The sequence below is a fragment of the Athene noctua genome, chromosome 28 (assembly GCF_965140245.1).
Source record: "Athene noctua chromosome 28, bAthNoc1.hap1.1, whole genome shotgun sequence".
NCBI lineage: Eukaryota > Metazoa > Chordata > Aves > Strigiformes > Strigidae > Athene > Athene noctua.
The window spans coordinates 6,547,657-6,571,278 of NC_134064.1; the positions used below are offsets into that span (position 1 = coordinate 6,547,657).

Consider the following 23,622-nt stretch of genomic DNA (forward strand, 5'->3'; position numbering starts at 1 on the left):
GAGCGACAGGAGAAGTCAGGGGACATGGATGTGGCTCTTGCTATGTCCAGACCTGGGAATCTCGTGCCCCTCAGGCAGAACTGTGGGACGGTTCACATTTGTGTGGTGTTTGCACAGAGGTATCCGTATTTGATCCATATTGTCACAATCCAAGGGAAGCCTCCTGCACCTCGGGCAACGCCCAGCTTACGGGAGGCACAGGCTATTACCTGCCTCAAAAGCTATGTGCAGCTTCCACGAGAGCTGGAGACATGTAACCTCTGTGTCGTTTGTAACGTCAGGCGGCAATAAAAACCTCTGTCTCACCTTGCAGTGTCACCCAGTTTAGTGTGCTGGCTCCCCGTCCAGCTCTGGGTTTGGTCTGTTAGGAGACACAGAACTGGCTTCATAGAGCTGAGCTGCCGCCTCCTTCCAGCGGGAACAGGAGGTTTTCTGGTTGCTGTGAGAGGGGAAAGCTGAGCTGCAGGTCATCTTCCTACAGCTCCTGCAAGAATGGATGCAGAGTTTTGGAATGCGAAGGGACAGATGACTCTTTCCCCTTTAATCATTCACCGTAGCAACAGCGGTATAAAATCTTCCAAGAAATCATTGTTAAGGAGAAGGGGAAGACTTGTGCCAATTTCTCAGATTGTTACGTGTTTATTAATGGCACCTTTTGCGCTGTGTGCATTCAAAAGCCATTTCTGAGACATCGTAGGTGTCGGTCAGATCCCTGCGAGTGAGGGGTCGGGCGTGCACGGAGGCTGACGGCGCCCAAGGGGCATCGCCCCGCGCTGTCTGTGCCCATGGGGGTCTGTGGCCTCGGTGCAGCTCTGGCTCTGCATCTGTGCTGGGGTGTTTTGTGGCATGTTGGGTTCGAGAGGTGACTTCCTAGGGAAAAGAACGTGGATGCTCAAAAAACCCCAGTGAAGTACCATGCTCGGGAAACCAAGAAAGGGCATCGGTATCCAGGAAGTCATTGGTGAACTGGATGTTTTTTGTGTAGGCTCACGTCCGCTGCTTATCACTGAAGTACGAGGGTGCTTCTCCATCCGCCGCTGGGAGTGACTGGTGTGTCACAGGTTGTTTATTGCTCCTTGTCCCGGAGGAAGGCGCCGAGCGCCCCGGGGTGCCCTGGAGGGTGTTTATTGGGTCGGTGGACGCTGCCCGGAGGCAGGTCACAGCAACACGCAGGACGCCGGGAGCGGGGGACAAAGCCGTGACGGCGTCTCCTCCGGAGGGTTTGTCCCTTCTCAGCCGTGTCCCGGGGCGCTGCCTGTCGGCCGGTTCAGGCCGGGGGTGGCGGGTTTTGGATGGAAAGGCCAGAAGAGTCGTTGTGTCGGTGGTCAGTGCCGACCCCAGTTCCCTTCAGCAAGGTTTGCTCTCGGGCCTTGGTTGGTTTTTCTCTAAAAAAGTACCAGAAACGTTAACGCCAGGTTTCTTCCAGGCCGATCACTTGAGGAGGTGCCGCTCGGGGCTCTCCTGACACCGGGGCTCTTCCCGCGTTCCCCACGGGGCCCGCAGCCGGCCCCGGCTCAGCCCCCGTCCCGCGGGCCGCCGCGCGATGGAGCGTCTCGGGTGGGCTCCGGCGCGGCTGGCGTGAGGGGCTTTCGGTGGGAGCCGCTGCCGCCGGCGGTGCGGGGGTCCCGGCGCCGGGGCGGCCCCTCGGCCGCGGGCGGGCGGAGCGGCCCCGCCCCGGGGCGGCGGGGGGGCGGCGCGGCGCAGGCCCCGGCCCGGCTCCATAAGGCCGCGGGCCGCCGGCCGGACCCAGCGCCCCGAGCCGGGAGGGGCGATGCGGACGCCGAGCGCCATGGCCTGGGCCCGGGCGGCGCGGAGCTGCCTCTGCCTCCTGCTGCTGGCCGCGCCCGGGGCGCCGGGCCGCGCGGGTGAGTGCGGCGGGCCCGGGCCCGGCCGGCCCCCGCTCCCTCCCTTCGGCCGGGCCGGGCCCGGCGCCCTCCCCTCCCTCCCTCCCTCCCTCCCGGCGGCGCGGCCGGGCCCCGTCCCCTCCGCGGGGGTCGGGCTCCTCCGCCTCACCCCGGGCTGCCCGGCCAGGCCCGGGGGCAGCCGAGGGGGTCTGGCCGCCCCCCCTCCCCCGTCCCTCGGGGCTGCCGGGGCCCGGCCTGGCCCCGGGGCCCGGCGGGTGGGCTGGGAGACATCCCCTTCCCTTCGCCAGCGCGGCGCGGTCCTGCCCCACCGTCCAGCCCCGCGGTGTGCGGGGCTCCGCGGGCCGGGGGATCCCCCTGCGCGGGCGGCGCTGGCGGCTCACGGTCGCGGCGCGGGGTCACAGGTGCCCGGAGCTGTGGGCGCCGGCACAGCCCGGGGCCGCCGCGTGCGGCCGGAGGTGCTGCGGGGGCCCGGAGGACGGCGGGGCCTTTGTCCGGACCCTCCGACGCGAGCAGCGGCCTGGGCTGGCGACTCGCCGCCCCCTTCCACCTGCCCGCGGGCGCCCGGGCGATGCCGGCGCTGCTCCGCACCCTCCCGCGCCGGGCAGCGGGCGCTCCGCATCGGTTCCGGACTCTCGCTGGGCCGGTGACAATCCGCGTACGGGAAGGTCGGTAAAGCCGGTGCTGGCCTGGGCAGCCTGCTCGCGGGGCGCCCAGAAACCTTCTGCGAGCGGGTCCCGGGTACGGCCGCGCCGTGTCCGTGCGGGGCTGGCAGGACGCCGCCGCGTTTCAGGGGCGTGCGGAGGCACCCGTGCCTTCCCCCTCTCCGTCTGGGCGGCCTCGGCCGTCGCGGGGCCGGGGCGCGGGGCAGGACCCCGGCCGGCTGCCCGGTCCGAGCAGGGCCCGAGCTCGGGCCCGGCAGCGGCGGGGAGCGGGCAGCGCGCTCCCGCGGCGGGCTTCTACCGAGCTGGCGCTGTGCGGGCTCTATGGGCTGGTCGTGAATTGAAACTGCTCTCTTCGTGGGCTTTTAGGATGCTGATTCTGATGTTATATATTCGAGATGGGCAGAAGTGTCTCCTCTGTTGTTGTTTTCCCCCTCCTGAAGGGATATATGCGCTGTGCTGAGCTCCTGTGTTTATCATGAATGCACAGTTTTATAGTCAGGGCTTCCTAACTGAGGAATCTTTTCTAAAACTGGTATTGATGCTTCATGCTGAGAAACAGTCCTCTTGTGGTGGGGATCTCTCCCTGAGGGACTCCGTGCTGCGAATCTCTGCCTCTCACTTGGCGCGTTGTTGCTGGCGGCTGCGAGCGAGACGAAAGCCGAGCTCTGAAGGTGGCCGTTGGCTTGCGGAGGTGGCCCGGCGTGTTAGAACTGCCCTGCCAGGGAGCGCAGGCTCCAGCGACGCATCTCCGGGATGTTGGGTGCTTGTGCTTCCAGCGGACCGGTCGGCGTTTTGAGGAGTAATATTTTAGTTCCGACCCGCGGGTGGGAGGACGCAGGGAGTTACTGCTGCTGGCTGGCGGTGTTTCTGCTGTCGGACACCTCTGTCCCGGCTAGTAACACCAAATCTGCAATAAAAGTTAATGGACCGTCTTTGTCTCGGGTCTGAGCGTGAAGGAGCGGGGAGAAACCAGTCACCTGTGTCGGTTTATCCAGGAACTTCCAAATTTTGGGTTGGAATGTAAGTGCTTTGGACACTCCCCAACGAACAGGGATATGAGGCAGCAATGGGATGTTGCCGGAAACTACTAATTGAAAATTCCTGAATTAACGTAATCAGACAGTGATGCGTAGCCTTAAGGGATTTGTGTACTGTAGATTTTCCCTTCCTATTTGTGTCTGGAGAGGCCTCAGCATTTGGCTGTATAAATTCATAAAGAAACCATCTGGCATTGCCATAGGTCAGGACGGTGGTTTTCGCTGCTTGGTCTCTTTCTTGATCCTTGATGTCATGCACTCGCCAGGGCGTTCTAGCCATGCTTTACCAGTTCTTAAAGGAATTTTAAAAGTGTTTAACCACTTCAATTTCAGTTTCTGGGGAGATGCAGTGTTTGGTTAAGATAATTCCTTTGTTCAAATTGTGAAAAACAGCACTGCCTCACCCATGTTTCAACAAATCTGGGACAATCATTCAGCAGAGCAAAGAGGGTTTTTGTGGTTATTTCCTCCATGTGAAGAACAAAAAGAGGAAAGAAATTTCAGTGTAGCTAATATTGCTTCTTGTGCTTTGTTTTCAGAAAAAGGAAGTTTGAAACATGGCCTTGTAGCTTTTGCATGTCTCGACCATTCTCATTTCTCAAGCTAAAATTAAAAAAAAAAAAAGTTTATTTGCTTAACTCTACCGAGTTCTGTGATTGAATTTGTGTTGTGTGGTTTCCTTTGGTGGCCGAATTTAAAGATAGCGACGTCTCCGAAGAGAAGCGTTCCCACGAGCCTCCGCTGTGCGAGGCCAGCTGACGCCTGCCCAGCTGGCGAGGCGGGAGGGAGGGAGCGGGCTCTGCTCGAGGAGCTGCTCTCCGTGGGCAAGGCTGTCGCGGGTGCAAGGGCAGAGACCCCAGGAGCAAGGTCCCGGTGAGATTAATCGTCTTGCACCAGAGGGTTGCGTGGCTTTGCTCTGCTTCTCCTTGTAGGAGGGCTCCAGGGAGGAGACGACGTTGTGACTGTACCAGAGAACGTGAGCGATCGTCCTTTCTGTGGAACAAGAGTGGCCGTTGTCTTGTGGATGAATTAGTGTGGCCTTAGAAAGGGCAGCAGGAACAGTAAGAGTCTAGACAGGAAACACTTACAGCATGGGTCAGGATTTCAGCAAGAGGGAGGTAAGAATTTTCTAGGAACTATTGCTGTAGAAGAGCTCAGTGCCCTCATTAACGTCCAACCCCCCCTGTAAAATACTGAGAGAAGTTACATGGACTGTTCTTGCCAGCTTTAATGTTAAAGGAATATTCCAGGTGAGCAATAAATCAATGAATTTCCTTCTCTTGCTGTGATACTCAGTCATCTTTTCCTCCTGTGACACAAGGAGACCCGCTTGGTCTGAAGATTTAGAGCCCGGGCGGGAGGTGACGGGGGGAAGAGTCAGGAGGAGGAGCAGCACCACCAAGGCCCTCCTTGGCCTTTGAGGTCTGTGAGGAACTGGAGCTGTTGGCTTTGTAGGAAGTGCTCCTGCTATTAGCAGATTCGTTAGCTTGGTGTTTTGTATAAATCTCTAAATATTTTTAAGTGGACTTGGATAATATTTACATAGTAGAAGCCAAGGAGTTTTTGGTTTCCAGTAACCCAAAGAGTAAATCTTACTACAGCTGTCAGCGGAGGGGTCGCCTGCACCTAAAGGTGTTTTTCCTGGTATGTAATGGATTGAAGAAAGACACCAAAGAAGTCGTGGGTGTTAGGTGTCATTCTGGAAGGACATCTGAAAGCCAGGTCACACACGTTTCTCCTCAGACAGATACTGCTTGGCAAAGTCCTTTGTGATTTTGGGAGTGGGGTACAGGGGATGCGCATTGACCTTTGAGTCGGTGCCCTGCACCCCGTGGGGCCCTTAAAGGAAGGATCAGCAACCCCGGTGATGTGGACACGTGAGAGAAATGACGGCAGAAGGCTGCGGCTCTGAGAGGACGGGTGCAGAGTGTTCTGCTGAGGTGGAAATGACCGTCTGCACTATGAGAGGTGAAAAATGGGGTGCAGGAGCATGTTGGCAGGGAAGGAAATGAGTGTTGGAGCAGGTTAAATGGCGAGTGAGTCAGCCGGGCTGTCTGTCATGGGAGAAAGATTGACCCGTGGAGATACATAAACACGCAGTGGCACTCCAAGGGGGCCTCGCTGGGCGGGCCTGGCCTGTTTGGATCCTTTTTCGGGACAGGTGGGCTCTAACGTGAACACTCGGGGATCTGAGAAATGGGTTCCACGAGGAAATACTGAATATTGTGTTACTCGAGGAAAGGGGAGGGGAGTGTGACAGCACGCTTCGGAAATCTAAAACTTTGCAGCCGGACAGAAGGGGAGGGAAGAGTCCACCCCATTTGGGGATTGGAGGGACGGTGTCAGACACAGCGAGGGGAACGCGCGGGGCGCTGGGGACACTGTGGGGGGCACTTGGGGTGGAACTGCCCCTGCCCTGGGCCGGGGGGGCTGCCTGGACTCCCAGCACGGGTTCTGGTCGGTCTGCTGCCCACCCGGTGCGGCTGACCTCATCCATCAATTGTCATTGATTGCAACAACGGTTAATTTAATGACCTTCTGTATTTAATGCTTTAGCAATGCGCATCTTTTGACTCAGACACGCACGCAGCTAATAGATTAAAACTCATTGCTGCTAACTGATGCTCTGGGATTAATAGGGTTTTGCTCAAGCCTTTACGTTTATAGTGGAGTACCTAAAATTGCCAGGGTGGATGCAGGCACGGGATAAATCCAAAGAGAACATTGGCAATATCTTACTTCTGTGTGGTGCTGACTTTTTTTCCTGGCTTTATTTCCACTCTCACCTAGGGACTGAGTAAATGGAAGTAGAGAATTACAAGTAAACGGCGGTGCTGTGTCCTCTCTCAGGGTTTCGCTGGTGGGCAGCTGTGAACAACTCTGGGTAGCGTCAGGGGAATTTTAGCGTTTTGCTTATTGTACAGGATGGTGCTCTCCGGTATCACCTGTGGTGCTGGCAGCAGTGGGGGGTCCCAGAGGGGTGCTCAGAGCAGCTGCCGAGCCCCACTGGCAGCCCCAGCACGCTGCGGGCCCTGCCCTGCACGGGGGTGGTTTGGAGCCTTGTCTCCAAGTCCACTCCTCTTCCTCCTCCTCCTCCTCCTCCCCGGGGTGGGGAGGGTGGTTTTGTGCATGTTCCTACTTAGCGGTTTCTGCAGCCCAAGCGATGAGCTGCTCATGTGCTGCTGAGCTGGTTTTTATGAAATTACTTTGTTTTGTGGTGTAATAGGTTACAGTCTAAACTTTCCCGTTTCTTTTTTTTTTTTTTTTCTTCTTCCATTGAAGAGTTTATCATTGACCTCACCCTAGTAGGCTTGGGAAGGAGTTTCGGTGAAAGCGGGTAGTCGGGGTGGACTGTTCAGTGCGGGTGGGTGTACCGGTGTGCCGTGTCTCCGGGGCTGCTCAGCCATCTGCTCGCTGAGGTCTCTGAAGGCAGGCGATGCAGCTTGGCCTTTGCTGAGTGGGGAGCGAGCACCCCGACCGCGGGCCCAGTGTCTGGAGACCCCCACGGCCACAACACATTTCGATGGTTTTCAAGCCCCCGCACGCCCTGGAGCACGCACAGAGTTCCTACTGTGGATTTGGGGCGGGGAGGGGAAGATGATTCACATCTTCCTAGTTGCCTTCAATGCTTGATAATTAAAGGCAGTCTCTAATGAGACAAGATAAATACAGTGGGTGCAATTGTTTTTTTCTCCTTGGGACTACAGTCTCGACTCGTGTTACGCCCAAGGATGGCTGATAAGAGCGCGTTGTCAGTGGTGACGTGTGGTGCGACTCCGGCAGCAGCCTTGGGCACTGCAGGAAGCACCCGAGTACGAGAAGTCCTGTAAGTTACTGAAAAATTTATTGCAAACTACTGTGCTTGAGAACCATACTTATATCGCAGTGAAGTGTCTCGAAAGGGGGTGGAGAAGAAGCTACAAAACATAGTGTATCTTAGGAAGACAGTGTAAGTATCTTCAAACAGCTTATGTGGAAAAGTGCTGAGTGTCTGGGCTGGGTTTTTGCTGTCACTTCTGCCTTTCGGTCGTTGCTATGAATTAAACCACCTCCACCTTGCACTGAAATTCGTGGATGGATCTCGTGGATAATAACCGCCTCGACTGGAGGGCGGCACCGCCACGCCGGGTGGCCGCAGGACCGTGCCCGAGCGCCCTCGCAGCGTGCTGGAACCCAGCGTTTCTCCAGGCTGCTGCGAAGGCTGCAGACCGCCTGGTCCTCGTGAGAATTCCGCCTTGTGCTAATTAGGTCGGGTTGAATGTGTTTTTCTTCCCTGGGTGGGATGGGGTCTGAGCGTTGGGTGCCGGGGGGGACTTGGGGTGGCCCATGTGTTACTGGATTAAGGACGTAGCTCTCGAGGTTTGTGTTTCTCAGCAGGAGAAGGGCCTGTCCCCTGTAACGAGCCCTTTTACGAGGAGGATTTAGGAGCAGGGTTGTCTCTTGCGTGCTCTGATTTCTGCTTCGTTGCGCTTGTCCCTTTCATTGGATTTTTGATGAACTAGTCTGGTGCCCTCTTTGAGGGCTGCCAGCGATGCGTGAAATATTGCGTGGGGCAGTCGGGATGGAAACTTTGTGAAGTGAGGGTCAGTGCCAGGGGGAGACCTGCGGGAAGGGGCGTTGTGTCGCGGGCGGTGACGGGCTGTGCTGCACCTCCAGCCCCTGCGGAGCGGTTGTGTCCTGCTGACAACCCCGCCTCTGTCAGTGCTGAAACGTGGGGAGAGGAAGGATGATTTTGCCAGAAGAGGAGAGAGAACTGCAAGTTAGAGGGAAGGCTATTTGCATTCAGTTTGAACTTTTAACGTGAAGGCTGCTTTTCTCTCCTTAGTTCCCCGAGGAAGTGAGGTGGTGCCTCCCTACCCTTATGTTTCAGCTTGTCCTAGTAGGAAGCACTTTGTTAATCAAGACAAACACCCCTCCTCCTCCTCCAATGAGTTGTGCCCACAGTGAAGGGAAGAATAAGGCTTTGTACCTGAAACCACCTCCCAGACTGGCAGTAGTGAAGGGAGGGAGGGAGGGAGGGAGGGCGGAGTGGGGGGAGAACTGTCAGAGAATTCAGAGTTGGAGATTGCACCCTTTTGTGCCGTTCCTCTGAGAGGAAGCCTCTTGGAGTTTCACTCTTCCCAGAAATCCCTCCCAGTTTTGCTGGCTTGGTCTGATGATTCACTCCTTTGTCTTCTGCTTCCGAGCTGCTTTTGGGGGGGCACGCTGCTTTCCAGCACGGCCGAGATTAACCGTGCCCTGCTGTTTCTGTAGCGTGTGTGTCCTGAGTCTGGCCAAACGTCACAGTGCCACATCCCCCACTAACAGGGGCACTTCTGGATGGCAGTGTGGAAGTAGCAAGTGCAGAGCAGTGACGTGCAAGAGCTCGGGGCTGGATACGAGTGAAACGTGTGTTTGGAAATGGCAGATGTAGAGCAGTGGTTTGCTGCAGAACGCTTTCGGTGCCTCACCCGGGAGGCAGCCACCCTTCCCTCCCCTGAGTGCAGGCCAGGCCGAGGGGGCATCAGCACTGCCGGGAGCCTGTTTTCAGGGAGTTTACCTCTGCTTTTTCAACACCTTTTTTCCACCAATCACGGTAATTAATGAAGCTTCTGTGCACTGTTACTGCCTGGCTCTGCCCGTGCCCGTCCGACAGGACTGCTGCATGGGCCATCGGTCCATCCCTGCTCTCCAGGCGGCCGTGCCTGCGCGCTGCAGCGAGCTGGAAGCGATCTCGCTGCTTTTGCTCCTCTTCAGGGACACCGAGCGCGGGAGTGGACATGCTTTTCCCTTGGGACGCTTTCTGGGGTGCCTGTTCGTGCCGGCCTGGGTGCTGCTCGTCGCGTTGCGCCCGCGCAGCGGCTCCTGCTGGGGACGGGAAGAGGCTGCAGAAGCCTCTGCAGGGACCTGAACGTGGCTGCAGCTCAGCAGAGCTGGCTCGGGGAGGCTTTTGGGGAACCCCCGGCGTTTAAAGCCTGCGTGGGGGCTCCTGCCCCTTTCCCAAACGATGGAGCAGGCTTTGAGCACGCAGATGCCCTCGTGCTGCCTGCGGAGCCGCGGTGTGAGTTTTGATGTGCTCCAAGGGGCCGGTTTCTAAATGAATGTGGTGCCTTGGTCCCGCTCGGAGACTCTGCGGAGGATCTCAGAAACTAAACGCTCCCTCACCCCCCCCAGATCTGGCCATAGTTTCTGGAGATAAGTGGGGACAAGGAGGATAACTGTTCCCTTCCCCCTGCCTTTGGGTCGGGAAGCTCAGGCTCCTCCGATGAGCTCACCGATTCCATTGCCATGAGCTAGTAAATCTGTTGCTCTTAATCCTGCCCAGAGTCCTGGGCGACCAACCTCCCACGTCCCGGGGGAGCAGGTCCCGAGCCAGGCACAGGCAGGCAGCGGCCCTTGACGGGAAAAGTAGTTTGCATGTGTAAGTTGTTATTGTTTACACGGTTGATATAGAACAGTTGCTTGCAAGAACTGGTGCCTTATGAAGAAAACTTGGACCATAGACTTTTGTTTGGGTCAGAGGATCTGTCTGATGTTGCATATGCAAATAATTTATAAAGTGATCTGCAAAAAGCTGCTTTGTTGCATGTGTTTGTTTCACCTCGCTTGTTTTTCTAAGGTCCCTAAGAGCTCTCTGAGGACACAACGAGCAGTGCTGGCCTTGTGTTGAAGTCTGGCCGTGGCGTGCAGGGCCAGGGTGTAAGGCTGGGCTGGGCTGGCTCCGTGTGCCGCCGGGAAGCGCAGGAACTGCTGGAGCCCCCGGGAGCTCATCCAGAGAGGCTGGTGCGGCTCCAGCTTTGTGCCCAGGGCACCCGGCTTTGATGCTCTTTCTGTGTCCTTGAACAAGTTCTGTCGGTGCTGACCTGCTTTGTCAACTGCTCCGATTCCCGCTGGCGAGAGGTGATGGCATGTGAGATAGGTGCTTGTGAGACAGGACTTGAAATGCGAAGCTTTCGGTTTGAAACCTTCTGGAAAATCTGGGGTCTCCTCTGCTCTTGGTGTGTTGTTTTCTCCGGCCTTTCTCGGGGCAGTCCGAGCGTGCTCTGCGCTGAGGTTTGCTCTGCGCGTCAGGGCCTTCGGCTTTCTCTGGGTTCCAGCTCCAGACGTGTGGTGCCTTGGCAGCGAGGGGCTGTGGTGGTTCTCAAAGGCCAAGCTCGTCAGAGGGGTCTGCCCCGGGCAGTGCTGCAGCCCCAGACGTGCAGCCCAGCCTCAGGGGCCTGCGATAAGCTGGAGACTGGACCTGGAGTCACAGGCTGCCTCCTTCCTCCCGAGGGGGCTTTTCCTGAGAGAGCGTTTTCTTCCTTGTGCCTTATCCTCCGAGCGCTTGCTTTCTTCAGCCAGTGTTTCTGTTCTGCTTTCTAGGTTTCCAGCAGGTTTCTCTGTTGTCTTCCTATGAAGTTGTAATCCCACAGAGGTTAGGAAGAGAACGGCGAGAGGCTTCCAATGTCTCCTCAGTACAGGTACTGGGCAGTCTTAAAAATGCCTTCAGTTTTTTATCTAGTTCCTCACGAGGTGCACCCCGAACCCCCCCGGAATTCTCACAGAACACGATGGGACTCACCTAGCAGCAAAAAGCATCCGTCCCACAGCAGGTCCATTACCTGGGCTACGGTAGATACCTCCCTGCTCTGGAGGGTACAGTTGCCTCAATGGGCTTTTGATCTGGGTGTAAAAATTGCATAATGAGGGTGGTTAAGCACCGGAACAAATTTCAGCGAGGTGGTGGAATCGTTCTCCTGGGAGATGCCTGGGGTCTGACGGGAGGAGGTGGTGAGCAGCCGGGGCCAACTCTGTCGCTGGCCCCGCTTTGGGCAGGGGCTCGGCTCCGACAGCCCCCACCGGTACCTTCCAGCCACGTAGCTAACGGCTGCACACTTCAAAGCATTTGGATTAGACCAAGCGTGTTTAGTCACAGATCTTGCAGACACTGGCAGAACTTAACATCTGTGGCAGCGGGTGCCCGGTGCCCCTGTGGTGGTTCGCTCGGCGGGAGGCAGCTCAGCTCACCCACTGCTCGGTCTTTGGGGGCCCGAGGTGCTGCCTGTAGCCCTGTGAGCTACTGCCTCACTGTGAGTGTTCAGGAATAAACCTGTGTTGTCCTTTTCCAGCTGTAACTAAGAGTTTTCTGTGGACGTCTTAGAAACAAGGAATATGAAAACCACGAGGCTATTTTGAAATAGCTTCCTTCATGTGACTTTTCCCCAGTCACACAGGAAGGGCTGCCAGGTTCCGGAGGTGGGGACAATGATAAAATAGGTTTTGGGCTCACCCACGCGCGGTTAGTCCTGGGTTGGTGCAGTAGCAGGTTTAAGGGGCAGGTTTGTCAGCTCGGTGCCGGCAGCCTGTGGACGTGGCAGCCGTGTCCGGGTGGCCGTGGGCAGGTTCCTGCGGCGGCGGCCTGCGGGCTCAGCAGAGCAGCCCGCTCCCTCCCGCCTCGGGGTGCCGGCCCAGAGCGAGCGCTCTGCACCCCTCCAGGTCGTGCTTTCACTCCTGTCGGTACCTGTGTCTGAGGCGGCCGCGGGTGCAGCCCAGCCCCGAGCTGCGGAGGGGCCGGGACCGATGTGGGTGCTGTGGTAGAGGGTCTGCTGCCAAACCCTGGCTGATTCCAAAGGCTGAGTAAACATCCAGAGAATGAGTAAAATTCACAAGTAAAATGCAACTTTTCTTTATATTCAGGACAAGGAGTCGTATGCTCTTGCGATAGAGGGAAAAGAATACACCATTCACCTAGAAAAGAACAAGTAAGTGATTAATCTAGATTATTAAATTCCATCTGTTGCACCCCAGTAACGAGCTGGCAGGTAGCATGCGAGTTCCCATTCTTGAGGCTCCTTACGAGAAGTGCAGTTACACTAAGCTGGCTCTGCAAAATCCGCAGAGAGAGGCGGCGAGAGTGGATTGAGTCACCGAGTCTTGGCTATCAGCCAGAAATTTGGTTGAACTCCTGCAACCCTGGTGCTCCCCCTCCAGTGAAGGAAGCAGCAGTTTGCTCAAAGGGATCCGGGGAATTGCTGAAATGACGCTCTCCATTCACATCTAAAAATAAACAAAGTGAACTATATTTTAAGTAAATATTTTCGCTTTCTCCTGTGTTTTGTTTATTGTTTCGGGGTGGTTTTTCCTGTCTCGATAGCACAGAAATACTAATAAGTGAGGAAGCTGACTTTACACCTGAGGTCTTAATACCCATCACCTGCAGGCAGTGTAGATGTTGTCTGTCTTGGGTTTAATTTTCAAAGGGCTACTTGCAGCAACAGGAAGTTATCATTTATCGGGCTAGTGCTTCTTCAGACTGCGCTCGTAAGGGAGGAAAAAGACAGAACTCTTGAAAGGTGACAACCCCGGGGGGATCTCTAGCTGCCGCTTGCCCAGCCCCTGACCCTCAGAAACATTCAGCTGGGCCGCATCAAGGGATTTACCCGCGTGGGTCAGGAGCCTTGATCGTGGGAGACTTCCTGGGTGCTGGGGAAGAGGAGTCACACGCAGCAGGCTGAGTGCTGTGATTTTTAAATATTTTTTTAAAATTCTGCATGAAAGCAAGCTTTTAGCAGAATTTGATGGGTTCTGATGCTTGTTTTACTTATCCAGGGTGAAGTGGTTGATTTGATTTCATTAAGGGTTCCACCATTTTGATATCTTGGATTTTGGTGTGGAAATGCACAATTTCTTTGTTAATTTTTTTTTGGGGGGTGAGCGGGGTGTTCCTTTTGAATTTTTCCTTATTTAATTGCAATTTATATATTTGTGACACTTTTGATTAAGATCATCTTTAGTGCCCTGTTATAGCGCTGGTCATTTAATGAAATTCCTCTTGTATTCCCTCTCCCCTTTCCTTACAGAGAACTGCTGCCCAAAGATTTCACAGTTTATACCTATAATAAGGAGGGAAAGTTGCAATCTGAATATCCAGATGTCCAGGTATGATTTTTTGATTATTTTTATGCCCCTACTGAAGGTGACTTGAACCCTGAGCACCTGCAGGGTGAGGGAGTCGTGTTCCAGAAGCTGGATTTTCCGCTGGGCCACCCTCTGACCCCGTGCGCCCTGCACGAGGAGAGGAGCCTTGGTTCTGGCCGAGGAGGAGGTGATTGCTGTCTAATTAATTAAACAGCTACTCGCTCTCCTCTAAAAAGGAAATGCTCCTCGCAGCTGTCAGGTGTGTGGTTGTCTGAGCCGTGCTGTCCCGGGCAGCACAGACCTTGCCGCTGGCGGGAGCAGAGCGCGCGGGGCAGGGCCGGGCTGGCCCCGGGACCCACCTCTGGCTTCGGCTGTCACACACGCTGGTCTCCCGGGTCGGTCCCCCAGGGAAAACGAACGGTCAGCTGCTGAGCCATCTTTTCCGTTGTGCGAGGCTGGCTGTTCGTGGCTCTAAGAATTTTTGAGGGTTGACAGGCCGTTCGTTAGTCCAGAAATCTGGGAATTACTAGAAGGGATGGACGAGATCAAGTCTGGAAGACTTTGAGAAGGGTGTTACCTGCGTGGCGTGGGAGTTACCGCGCTGCAAAGGCGGTCGCAGCCCTCTTGTTCTGTGCAAGCAGGCTGCCTAATAGGTTGCCTTTGAAAATTTAATTGCTTCAGGAGAATAAATATAAAAAGCAGCTTGTGTGATACAAAAAGCATGAGGGTATATCTGATGGCTTCACTCTAATGTATCAGCGTTCCTCTGAGAGGGAAGCGTGAGTCATTTATGATTCATGGGGTCTTGTTTTTAAAAATAGAGCACCTGAGTCAGCTGGGTACGTACTGCCTGGTTAAAAGTGATTGACAAAAAGGAAAAATGCTTTTCCTGTGCGAGGTCATGGAAGTTGCAGTGGCCCCAAAGGACTGGCCTGTGCCTTCAGCATTTGCTGTGTTCCGTGCTGAAGCAGGCGACCTGATCTGCCTCACCCCTGTGGTAACGTTCAAAACTGCACTCGCCAGGGAAGATGGAGTGTATTTGCCCCATTCTACCCCCTTGCCTAGTTTCCAAAATGTGTGTATACAGCGGACAAAACAAAATCTTCTGTCTCGCCGGGGCTGGTGAGGAACGTGATGAGGCCTTGGCCCCCTTCTTGCTGGAGAGAGCTCACGTACAAGCCCAGCGTGCGGGGCTGTTCTCCAGAAAACTGAACAGAGATTTGGCCCAAATCTGTAGGGAGGGGCTGGCCTTGAAATATTTGAGGCAGGGTGGAGGACCAAAATTGAGAGTAGGATGGATTACAGTCGGGTTAAGAAACGCTGCTGCTGGCCAGTGGTTCAGAGCCCTGCTTGCCCGTGACAACAGCCCGGCTCCGGCCGCGGCGTCGGGTGCAACGACGGAGTGGGTCTTTAACCTGAAACGTGCCATGAACCGCTGGCCCCGTCAAGCTGTGAAGGGCATCTGCTGGGCAGAGTTAGGGAGACGGGGATCCGGTTGGAGCCCCGTGCCCCAGCACCTTGATTAGCCCCTTGCACGTCAGTCCCCGTGGCACGAGGGCAGGCGAGGAGTTCTGAGGTGCCTGTGAGCAAAGGGGGTGCAGAGCTGGGGGGGCGTCAGACGGCGCCGCCTGTAGATCAGAGGCGAGTGGTAAGTTCAGCTCAGAGCGTACCCGTGCCAGGCAGGGCACTTCCACAGCCAGAGGTGACACAGGAGTCCGTGTAACGCGCCCTTGCTTTCCCGTGTAGGATCACTGCCATTATCAGGGGTACGTGGAGGGCGCCCTGGACTCTGTGGTTGCTGTCAGCACTTGCTCGGGGCTCAGGTAACGCGGCTCGTCTTTTGTGTCCCGGCTGTCACGTGAGTCTGGTGCTCGCTGAACCTGAAACAGAATTCTTGCTGTTTTTAACTACTGCCCAGCCAGGCGGGGATTCATTGTCCGCGGCCCAGCTGCAGTGGTTCTGCCTTTGTGCAGTCTTTCTGTGGTGTCTTTTATTCGTGTAGTTAACAGATATTTGAAATGCCATTGCGCAAGTTGCAGTTTGTTATCAGAGTACACAAAGTCGTTCTTTAACGCAAATTGTGGCTTATTTTCTAATTGGGATAGATGGTCCGTGCAAAGAACTGTACATAGTGCAAAAATGGAAAGTCAAACACGAGTCTGCAAATTTTACAAAATCGGCCCTAAAGCTTACGCACATCAAATTTGATGGAAACTTTTTTCTGCTTTGGTCTAATTTCCGTATCTTTTGGGACTTTAATTTTTTTTTTTTTTTTTGCAGTGCCACGTCAGACACCAAATTAGTGATAATAATTAAACTAAAGCATTTCTGCTTAAAGCCTGTAACTTCCTTGCTTACAGACGTGTTAATCTGCTGCGCTGGTGAAGGCCCTGCCCAGTGACAGGCTGCTTTCAGCCTTGGAGGTGCAGCGTGCCGTTCGCCAGCACTGAGGTGTAGACGTGCCTTTAGTTGTCAGAGAATAACTGTTGTGCTGTGGAAATCTGGGAAACGATCCTCTGTGCTTAATGCAGGGATTTCTCACTACCGTATTTTAGGGGTTTGGTGACAGTAGAGAACATCACGTATGGAATTGAGCCCCTGGATTCCTCTTCGGGCTCTAAACACATTTTATATCGTCTGGATAACGTGAAGAAAGAGCCCGCGATGTGTGGAGTAACGGCCGCTGGCCACGGAAGGGAGCACGCGGAGGAGAATCACCATCCCAGTGTGACTCAGCTGCTGCGAGTGAGTGTCTCCTCCACGGTCCCGTCATGCGTTTTGCGGGTGTTCAGCTAAGAATATGGAAGCAGCTTACCAGATTTCCTGGGGTTTAACACATACCTAAAGGTTTCTGATTCAGAGGGCTTTCCACGCTGCTGAAAAACGCAGTTGCTTCAACAAAGCAGTTGCAACTTCCGTCTGCTGCATGCAGCAGTGCGAGCCGAGTGGCCACCTGGATGATTCATGGGCAGAGCGTTTGGGGGCTTTTAAGGGCAGGAACATCTCCCTCGTTGGAGAGGCTCTGTAACGAACTATTGCAGCAGAAGCCAGGAGAACGCTGTGGTGTTTATTCCATTCCTCTAACTGTCAGAACGACAGCTGGGTGGGAAGATCCCCCTTGTTTGAAGAACAAAATTTCAGTAAAAGCAGGAGGACGGGAAACCTTGTGTCTCGCTTTGAGGCTGTTGGCGTTTCCCTGTTAGTATCTTCCTGCTCCTTTGCAGAAACACATGCTGTCTTTCCAAAGAAACCTGTCTGAGAAGTAAAAAGGTCCCTTACTTTTGAAACACGGGAGATCCTTGCGCAGCTGAATTCAATGTAAAACACAGAGGAATTGTCATTGCAGTGGATTACGCTTCCTGGGTTTGACGCAGCGTGCTTTGGGTGCGGCGCTCAGGCCGCTGGTCGTGTCCACTGAAGTGTGACAGTGTCGTGGGGGTTTTTGTTTGTGCTCACATTAATAAAATTGAAGTTGTCTAAAACTTTTCTCCACAGAGAAAGAGAGCGGTCCTACATCAAACGAGATACGTGGAGCTGTTCATAGTTGTGGACAAAGAAAAGGTAGGGGCTGGGTGTCACCCGCCCTTCCTGCGCCCCCGGCGCCGGCTGGGAAAGGCGCCCGTCCTCGTTACCCCCAGGTGGATTGTTGGAAGGTGCTGGCACTTCAGCCCAGGTTGTGCGAATGCACTGACCTAAAACTGAATAAATGTGTCTATGCAGTACTCTTCAGGAAAAGAGTAAACTGTCAGCTGTGGAGAGCTGCTATCGGCAGGGACCAAAGCCCGTCCCTGCTGTTTGCGCTTGAGCACGAGCTGCTGAGCAGCAGCAGCGAAGGTGCCGCTGTCTTGACAGCAGATTTGGAACCAGACAAATACGTTTATCACGTAACTAATCTCAAAAAGTTTTGTTCCTTGTTTTAACTCTTGTCTTTGTCTCTTCATGACTAAGTTTCTCTGTCTCGCAGTTTGAAGATTTTGGGAAGAGTGAGACAGAAGTAAGGGAACACATGGTGCAGCTGGCCAACTTCCTCGACAGCGTAAGTGGAAGCGGGGCCGTGCTGTGTGTGGCAGCCCTGCAGCTCTACTCGCCTGTGTAAACCTCCACCTCGGAGTCTGCTCTCTTACCACCGCGGTGAGAACGAGATAAAGGTTTTTATCGGGCCGGGAGCCAGGCGGCTCCCTCGGCCGTACTGACAGTGGGCTTTGGCGAGTGCGTCGCTGGGAAAGCTTTTCCACCGCTAAATTCACCTGCAGCTACCGTAGTTGAGAATTAATTTAGGGAACTCTTCCAACCTGCACTACATACGGTGGAGATGGGACAGGTGGCTCCAATTATTGCAATTTTAAGTATTTGTCAAGGTCAGAGAAAAAGCGTGTCTTTCAACTTGACTATTTCAGACAAAGCTATCTGTCAGGAGTGAGACTCCTTTTTTTTCTCTTCTGCTTTGGATTTTTTCATTGATCCTGTAGCTAATGAAGGTCTGTATCACAGGGAAAATGCATTCTGGTGATTTGAACCGTGAACTTAAAAAAAACAACCCAACCAAAGAAAACAAACGCAGAAAACCCAAACAGAAAAAGTAGAATCTTGCAGTAAGACACACAACACCAGACCACTTCTTATCTGAAGGTCTTCAGAAATATTTCTCCTTTTTTGTCCTCCCCAGATGTACATCATGCTGAACATCCGCATTGTGCTGGTTGGTCTAGAGATTTGGAAGTATGAAAACATAATTAGCACGGACGGAGGTGCTGGTGATGTGCTGGCAAATTTTGTACAGTGGCGGGAGAAGAATCTTGTTTTGCGCCGGAGACATGACAGCGCCCAGTTTGTTCTGTGAGTTGCAGTTCCGTCCCTTTGACTCTTAAGAAGCTTCTTCTGTCCCTGCCTGCTCAGCCGTGCTCTGGTATCGAAAGTAGCTGTGGTTTTTCAGCAGAGAACCCGGCGCAATCTGCTGTGGTTCATGTACTTGTGAAAACATCCCAAGTCAATTTAAGCATTGTGAAGAAGGTTTCTGTGGTCCTCAAATTCAGTGTCCTCTCTGACAGGTATATTGCTAATTTTTTTTTTTTCCCTGTCTCACGTGTCCCGCGGTGTTATAAAGCTTCCATTCAGATAATCCTTTGTCAGGTTGTACACTGGTTAGACTTGTAATCCAGGGCTTTTTCTGCTTGAAAACGCACATAAATCTGGTGCAGAGCATTGCATTTTAGTGGAGCGAGCTGTCTGTGCCGCTGGTATCTAGCTGCACGGTTGGAGCTCTGAGGCATGACGCGGGTCGGTCAGTCCCTGCTCCCTCGGAGGAGCACAGACCTTCCGGAGGGACGGGAGCCCTGGGCACGTCCCCTGCGGCCCTCGGAGGAGGAGGCAAGCGCACTGCTCCGCGCGGGGCAGCGGCCCGGCCCCTTTATCACCTTAAAAGCTGCTTTTGTCACCCTGGATGTCCCTGGCCAGATTTCATTCCGTCAGGGCTTTGGCCTCTCTGACCTCTGCAGAAACAAAATAAGACCATAATAAAAAGGAAGTTGACAAGGGAAGAAATCTCTGGAGTTTGGCAATAGTAGAAAGGCAGCCAACAGCCAATTGAAACAAACGATTTCAAGGGCGGACCGTTAGCTCTTTATATTTAGAGGGAAGATGTGGAAGCGGCCGACTTTCTGTGCAAACTTGCCGTAATTCAAAAGAATAAAAGAACCGTGAACAGAAGGATGAAGCTGAGCTGGTGCCTTCTCCTGTGTGGGCGCTGGAGAGGCGGAGCAGCAGCGTTTGGCGCCCCACAAGCAGAGCGGGCGGCGCTGCCGGCGGGCTCGCGGGGCTGTGCCGCCAGGATCATTGCCTGTCCTTTTTCTCCCCGTGACTGCAGGAAGAAGGGGTTTGGTGGCACAGCTGGGATGGCCTACGTTGGAACAGTGTGCTCCAAGAGCCACGCAGGAGGCATTAATGTGGTGAGATATCTTTACTGATACCGTGAGTGTGATCAGGATAAGAGTTTTGCACTCCAGGAGTCCTCCTGGAAGTGCAGGATCTTTAATAACAAAGCTAAAGTGGCTTGGTGGGGGCCTTTGTGTGGTCCCCAACTGCTTCCGGCAGTTCCACAATATCTGAATCACAACTTTTCTGTAGTCTTCTGCATCCTCTGCCCAGCTTCCCCCCCTCAGTGTGCAGCACTCTGGAAAAAGGGCCGGGATGTCCCTGTGGATGTTTTAAGCGCCCCTGCCTTAGAAGTACGTGGGAGCTGTGGGTGTTCTCAAATCCATCCTCTGGTGTTTGCTTGACCGGCGCAGTCGTGAGCTCCTAGAGCAGTGCCAGCTGGCCGCCCTCGTGCTGGGAGGTTGCAGACGTTACTGGGCTGAAGTGCTGATCTCAGAGAACCAGCAACCCCGGCAATCTTGTTTCTTGGACTAGTGACAGAAGTACAGCAGCTGGAGTCTGCGTGTTTGAGGAGATTTGGGCTGGCGTGGAGAACTCTGATTTCTGTGTTAATGTTGCAGCTGCACTGGAGAGCAGAGATTGTCAGGTAGTGTCCCAGAGATGTTTGTTTAAGGCTCTTGTTACTAAGCGAATGACATGCGCTTGGTCAGAAAGCAGGCCCAGTTGGTCTGAGAATCCGATTAGTGTAGAGACAGAATGACAGAAGTGTCTTTTTGGCACATAAATAAATGCTGACGTTCTCAATATAAGCTGTCTGCTCATTTTCTTCTGTTTTCTCTCGTGCAGTTTGGAAGAATCAGCATACAGATGTTTGCATCAATTATGGCTCACGAGCTGGGACACAACCTGGGGATGAACCACGACGATGAACGCGTCTGTCACTGCGGAGCGAGCAGCTGCATTATGAGCTCTGGAGCATCGTAAGTACCTGACAGAAGGGTCAGACCTCCCTTCCCGTGTGCTGAGTTTTTACAGGTTGCGGAGTCGTGTCACTCTTGCAGCTCATGGAGAAAGCAAACGTTGCCCTCGACCCACAAACTGAGGGAACACTGGTGTGTTGGCTTGGTGCAAAGACCAGCTGGTGGTCTCTGTCGCAGGGGGTCGAGGAACTTCAGCAGCTGCAGTGCAGAAGACTTTGAGAAGCTGACTCTCAACAAGGGGGGAAGCTGCCTGCTCAACGTTCCCAGGCCTGATGAAACCTACAGCGTCCCGTACTGCGGGAACAGGCTGGTGGACGCAGGGGAGGAGTGTGACTGCGGCTCCCCGAAGGTCAGTGGCTCGTGCGTGCCGCAGAGCTGCGGGGGGCTGCGTGTGCCCTCGCCGCCGTCCCGGGCGCTCACGACCTTCCTCTCCTCAGGAGTGTGAGCGGGATCCCTGCTGTGAGCCGGGGACCTGCCGACTCCGGGCCGGCGCTGACTGTGCTTACGGCGACTGCTGTAAAAACTGCCAGGTGAGAGGCCCCAGCGTGTTCTCTGGAAACGTTCCTCGGCCGCTGAGGCGGGGAGCCCTGGCCTGGCCAGCGCCTCGGGGGGAGCTGTCACCTGGGTCCCAGCACCCACCAGAGCCTTCAGTCCACGCCCGTTTTTGGGGCACACTGTGGGCCAGGTGCAGGTTTGTCTCTGCTATCGGTTCCCCTTTTCTGACGGGGTTTCCCTCTCCCCTCTCTCTTTAGCTCCTTCCTGCAGGAACCGAGTGTCGGGCGAGTAACAATGAGTGTGACCTTCCAGAGTACTGCAACGGCACGTCCCAGTTCTGCCAGCCAGACTTCACCGTCCAGAACGGTCACCCCTGCCACGACGAGGAAGCCTACTGCTACAACGGCGTCTGCCAGTACTACGACGCCCAGTGTCAGGATATCTTCGGCCCAAGTAAGGAAGAGCACAGTCTTAGAATTTTTCTAGGAGACGTAGCTAAAAGAATACACTAAGTTTATTTAAAATATAGTTACTTGTTTTCCTGTAACAAAGACCCGCCGGCTTGGGCAAAGGAGTTGAAGGAGTGGTACTTATGGCTCAGCCCCACACGTCCTTCCTTTGTCAGGTTTAATGCTCTGCTGGTGGTTCAAATAGTAATTTTCTTGCACTGGTCATTCCTGTTAGAGTGGGGCTGCCGGTGCATAGGGCTGTAAAGAAGCCCTGAAGAAATATCAGATGGTATCACTGACTCAGTATTTAAGTGACTATTCTCCTCTCCCTCTTTTTAAATTTGGAACCTTGTAGTGCCGACACGTTCACCTCGTTATTGCTTTGATCAAGTTCATAAGCCATCTGAGCTGCGTGGACAGTGTAGGTGCAGCAGGATCGTTGCTCTGGGCAGAGGAGATGTGGTGCTGAGACGTTTCTGTCCCCGTTTAACTTGGTTCTCTCTCTGGGGGATGGGCTGTTGTTTGCAGAAGCCAAAGCAGCCCCCAGCAGTTGCTTTACTGAAGTGAATTCCAAGGGCGACCGATTTGGCAACTGTGGTTTCCATGGCCACGACTACAAGAAATGCTCCAGCCGGTGAGTTGAGCCCGGCGCATCGAGAAGTTCCTAAAGGTGTCACTGAGAACCCTCCTCCGGGCGCTGCGGAGTTAGTTGGGGTGTTTCAGTGGTGCCCCGGGGAGATGTGCTGTCCCACAACCCACCCTCGTTGCCCCGTGTGCGTCGTTCTGAAGCCGCCGTGCGAGAGCGTAGGGAGGGTGTTCACCCTCATTTCTGAAGCTGTTATTAGGACTTAAAGCCCCAGGCTTACGCAGGTGTAAGTTTTGTTGGCTTTTGGTTGAGATTGTCTGGCTTTAACCCCCGCACACGGGCCGACACGAGTCTGAACGTTCGGGCGGTTCCTCAGGAGCCGGCATGGAAGCGATCGGCCTCGTGCCGCAGTTTCCCACCTGTGTGTCACATGTTCGGGCACGGGGGAGGGTGTTCCACATCTCCTCTCACTGATCCTGTCCCGCCCGAGGGTGTCCACGTGCGGGAAAACGAGTAACGTAAAGATCCCCGCAGCTTACGGGGCGAAGGGATAAATCCATTCCCCTGCAGCACTGAAAGGAGGCCCGGCTTGGTTTTGTTTGGCGAGATGCCTCATTTTGATTTTTCAAGTAAAGTCTTCCAGTAGGAAGACAAGATCACATCAAATACGTGATAGGCTTTTTCTCAGACTAAGTGGAAGTGTCACTACAGTGTTCATACGTTGGTGTTGTAGGAATGCCATGTGTGGGAAGCTGCAGTGTGAAAACGTGGAAACGCTGCCTGTTTTTGGCATCAAGCCCGCTATCATTTGGACTCACATCGGACGCACCAGGTGCTGGGGTGTCGATTTCCAGCTGGGCTCTGATGTCCCGGACCCAGGAATGGTGAATGAGGGCACCAAATGTGATACTGGAAAGGTAAGTAACAGTTCAAAAGTGATTTCTTACAGTAATCATTTGGAGGGTTCACCTGAATAAAATTCTCAGCTGCATAATATATTTCGTGAATATTTATGACTGGGGTTTTTTTGGTGCCTGTAGTTAATGCAAAACGGAGCGAGTCCGTGGGTTCCCCATGCTGCCCAGTGCTGCACTGCCTGTGCATAAAACTGTAACAGCCTCTCATTTCTAGATGAAACAAAAGAAATCGGGTTTGTTGAGAGCCAGTGTCAATGAGCAGAAAGAGCCGGGCGCCCACAAATGCCTTTAAGACAACTTTCAATTAAAATCCGACCAAACTAGAAAGCCCGGAGCTCGGCCCCACCAGGGGAACGTGCGCTCCATGGACCCGCGCTCTGCAGCTTCGTGGCTGTTCCTTTAGGCTCAGACTAGAGACAGGGCTCCCAGTGACGGCTCGGAGCGCCTGCTGGGCTTTGTCACGGGGTGTGAGCCTTGAGCCTTGCTTGGGGGGGCGGGGGGGGCCGTCCGGTGCCGTCTGCTTCCTCGACGTGCCTCTCCCCTTGCCCAGATCTGCCGGCACTTCCAGTGCGTGAGCGCCTCCGTCCTCAACTACGACTGCGACGTGCAGCGCCAGTGCCACGGGCACGGGGTGAGTGGGGGGAGCCCGCGGCCGCCAGCCTGGAGGTTTTGGGGTGCTGGGTGCTGTTCCTGCGCGGGGTCCTCTGACGTCCTTGTGAGGGAACACGAGACCGTTGGAGACGATGGCCCTGCAAGTGTGTCACCGGCACTTCCAGCCAGAAGTCCCACTTGGGGCCAGGGACGCTGCAGTTGTGTCCTTTGTGCACCTAGGAAGGCTTTTGCCCTGCTCTGTTGAGGGCTGTAACTAATCTGGAATGAAGAAT

At 54.5% G+C, this 23,622-nt stretch overlaps 1 protein-coding gene across 3 annotated transcripts in view; it reads left to right on the forward strand.

Moving 5' to 3' along the window:
* The first annotated feature begins 1,706 nt into the window (after positions 1-1,706).
* Positions 1,707-23,622, forward strand: part of LOC141971229 (disintegrin and metalloproteinase domain-containing protein 9-like) — a 28,323-nt gene continuing 6,407 nt past the window's right edge. The window contains exons 1-17 of one of the 3 annotated variants that reach the window (XR_012635266.1): positions 1,707-1,865; positions 10,906-11,003; positions 12,220-12,284; positions 13,383-13,461; positions 15,187-15,263; positions 15,996-16,185; positions 16,936-17,001; positions 17,405-17,476; positions 18,107-18,276; positions 19,304-19,385; positions 20,158-20,291; positions 20,469-20,640; positions 20,729-20,821; positions 21,044-21,239; positions 21,764-21,869; positions 22,555-22,738; positions 23,289-23,369. Coding sequence is in view for 2 of the 3 variants with exons in the window: in XM_074928419.1 (XP_074784520.1) it covers positions 1,772-1,865; positions 10,906-11,003; positions 12,220-12,284; positions 13,383-13,461; positions 15,187-15,263; positions 15,996-16,185; positions 16,936-17,001; positions 17,405-17,476; positions 18,107-18,276; positions 19,304-19,385; positions 20,158-20,291; positions 20,469-20,640; positions 20,729-20,821; positions 21,044-21,239; positions 21,764-21,869; positions 22,555-22,738; positions 23,289-23,369 (1,959 nt within the window). In the remaining variant the exon portion in view is untranslated. The remainder of the gene's footprint in view (positions 1,866-10,905; positions 11,004-12,219; positions 12,285-13,382; positions 13,462-15,186; positions 15,264-15,995; positions 16,186-16,935; positions 17,002-17,404; positions 17,477-18,106; positions 18,277-19,303; positions 19,386-20,157; positions 20,292-20,468; positions 20,641-20,728; positions 20,822-21,043; positions 21,240-21,763; positions 21,870-22,554; positions 22,739-23,288; positions 23,370-23,622) is intronic. The other 2 variants (XM_074928419.1, XM_074928418.1) reach the window with 2 other exon arrangements.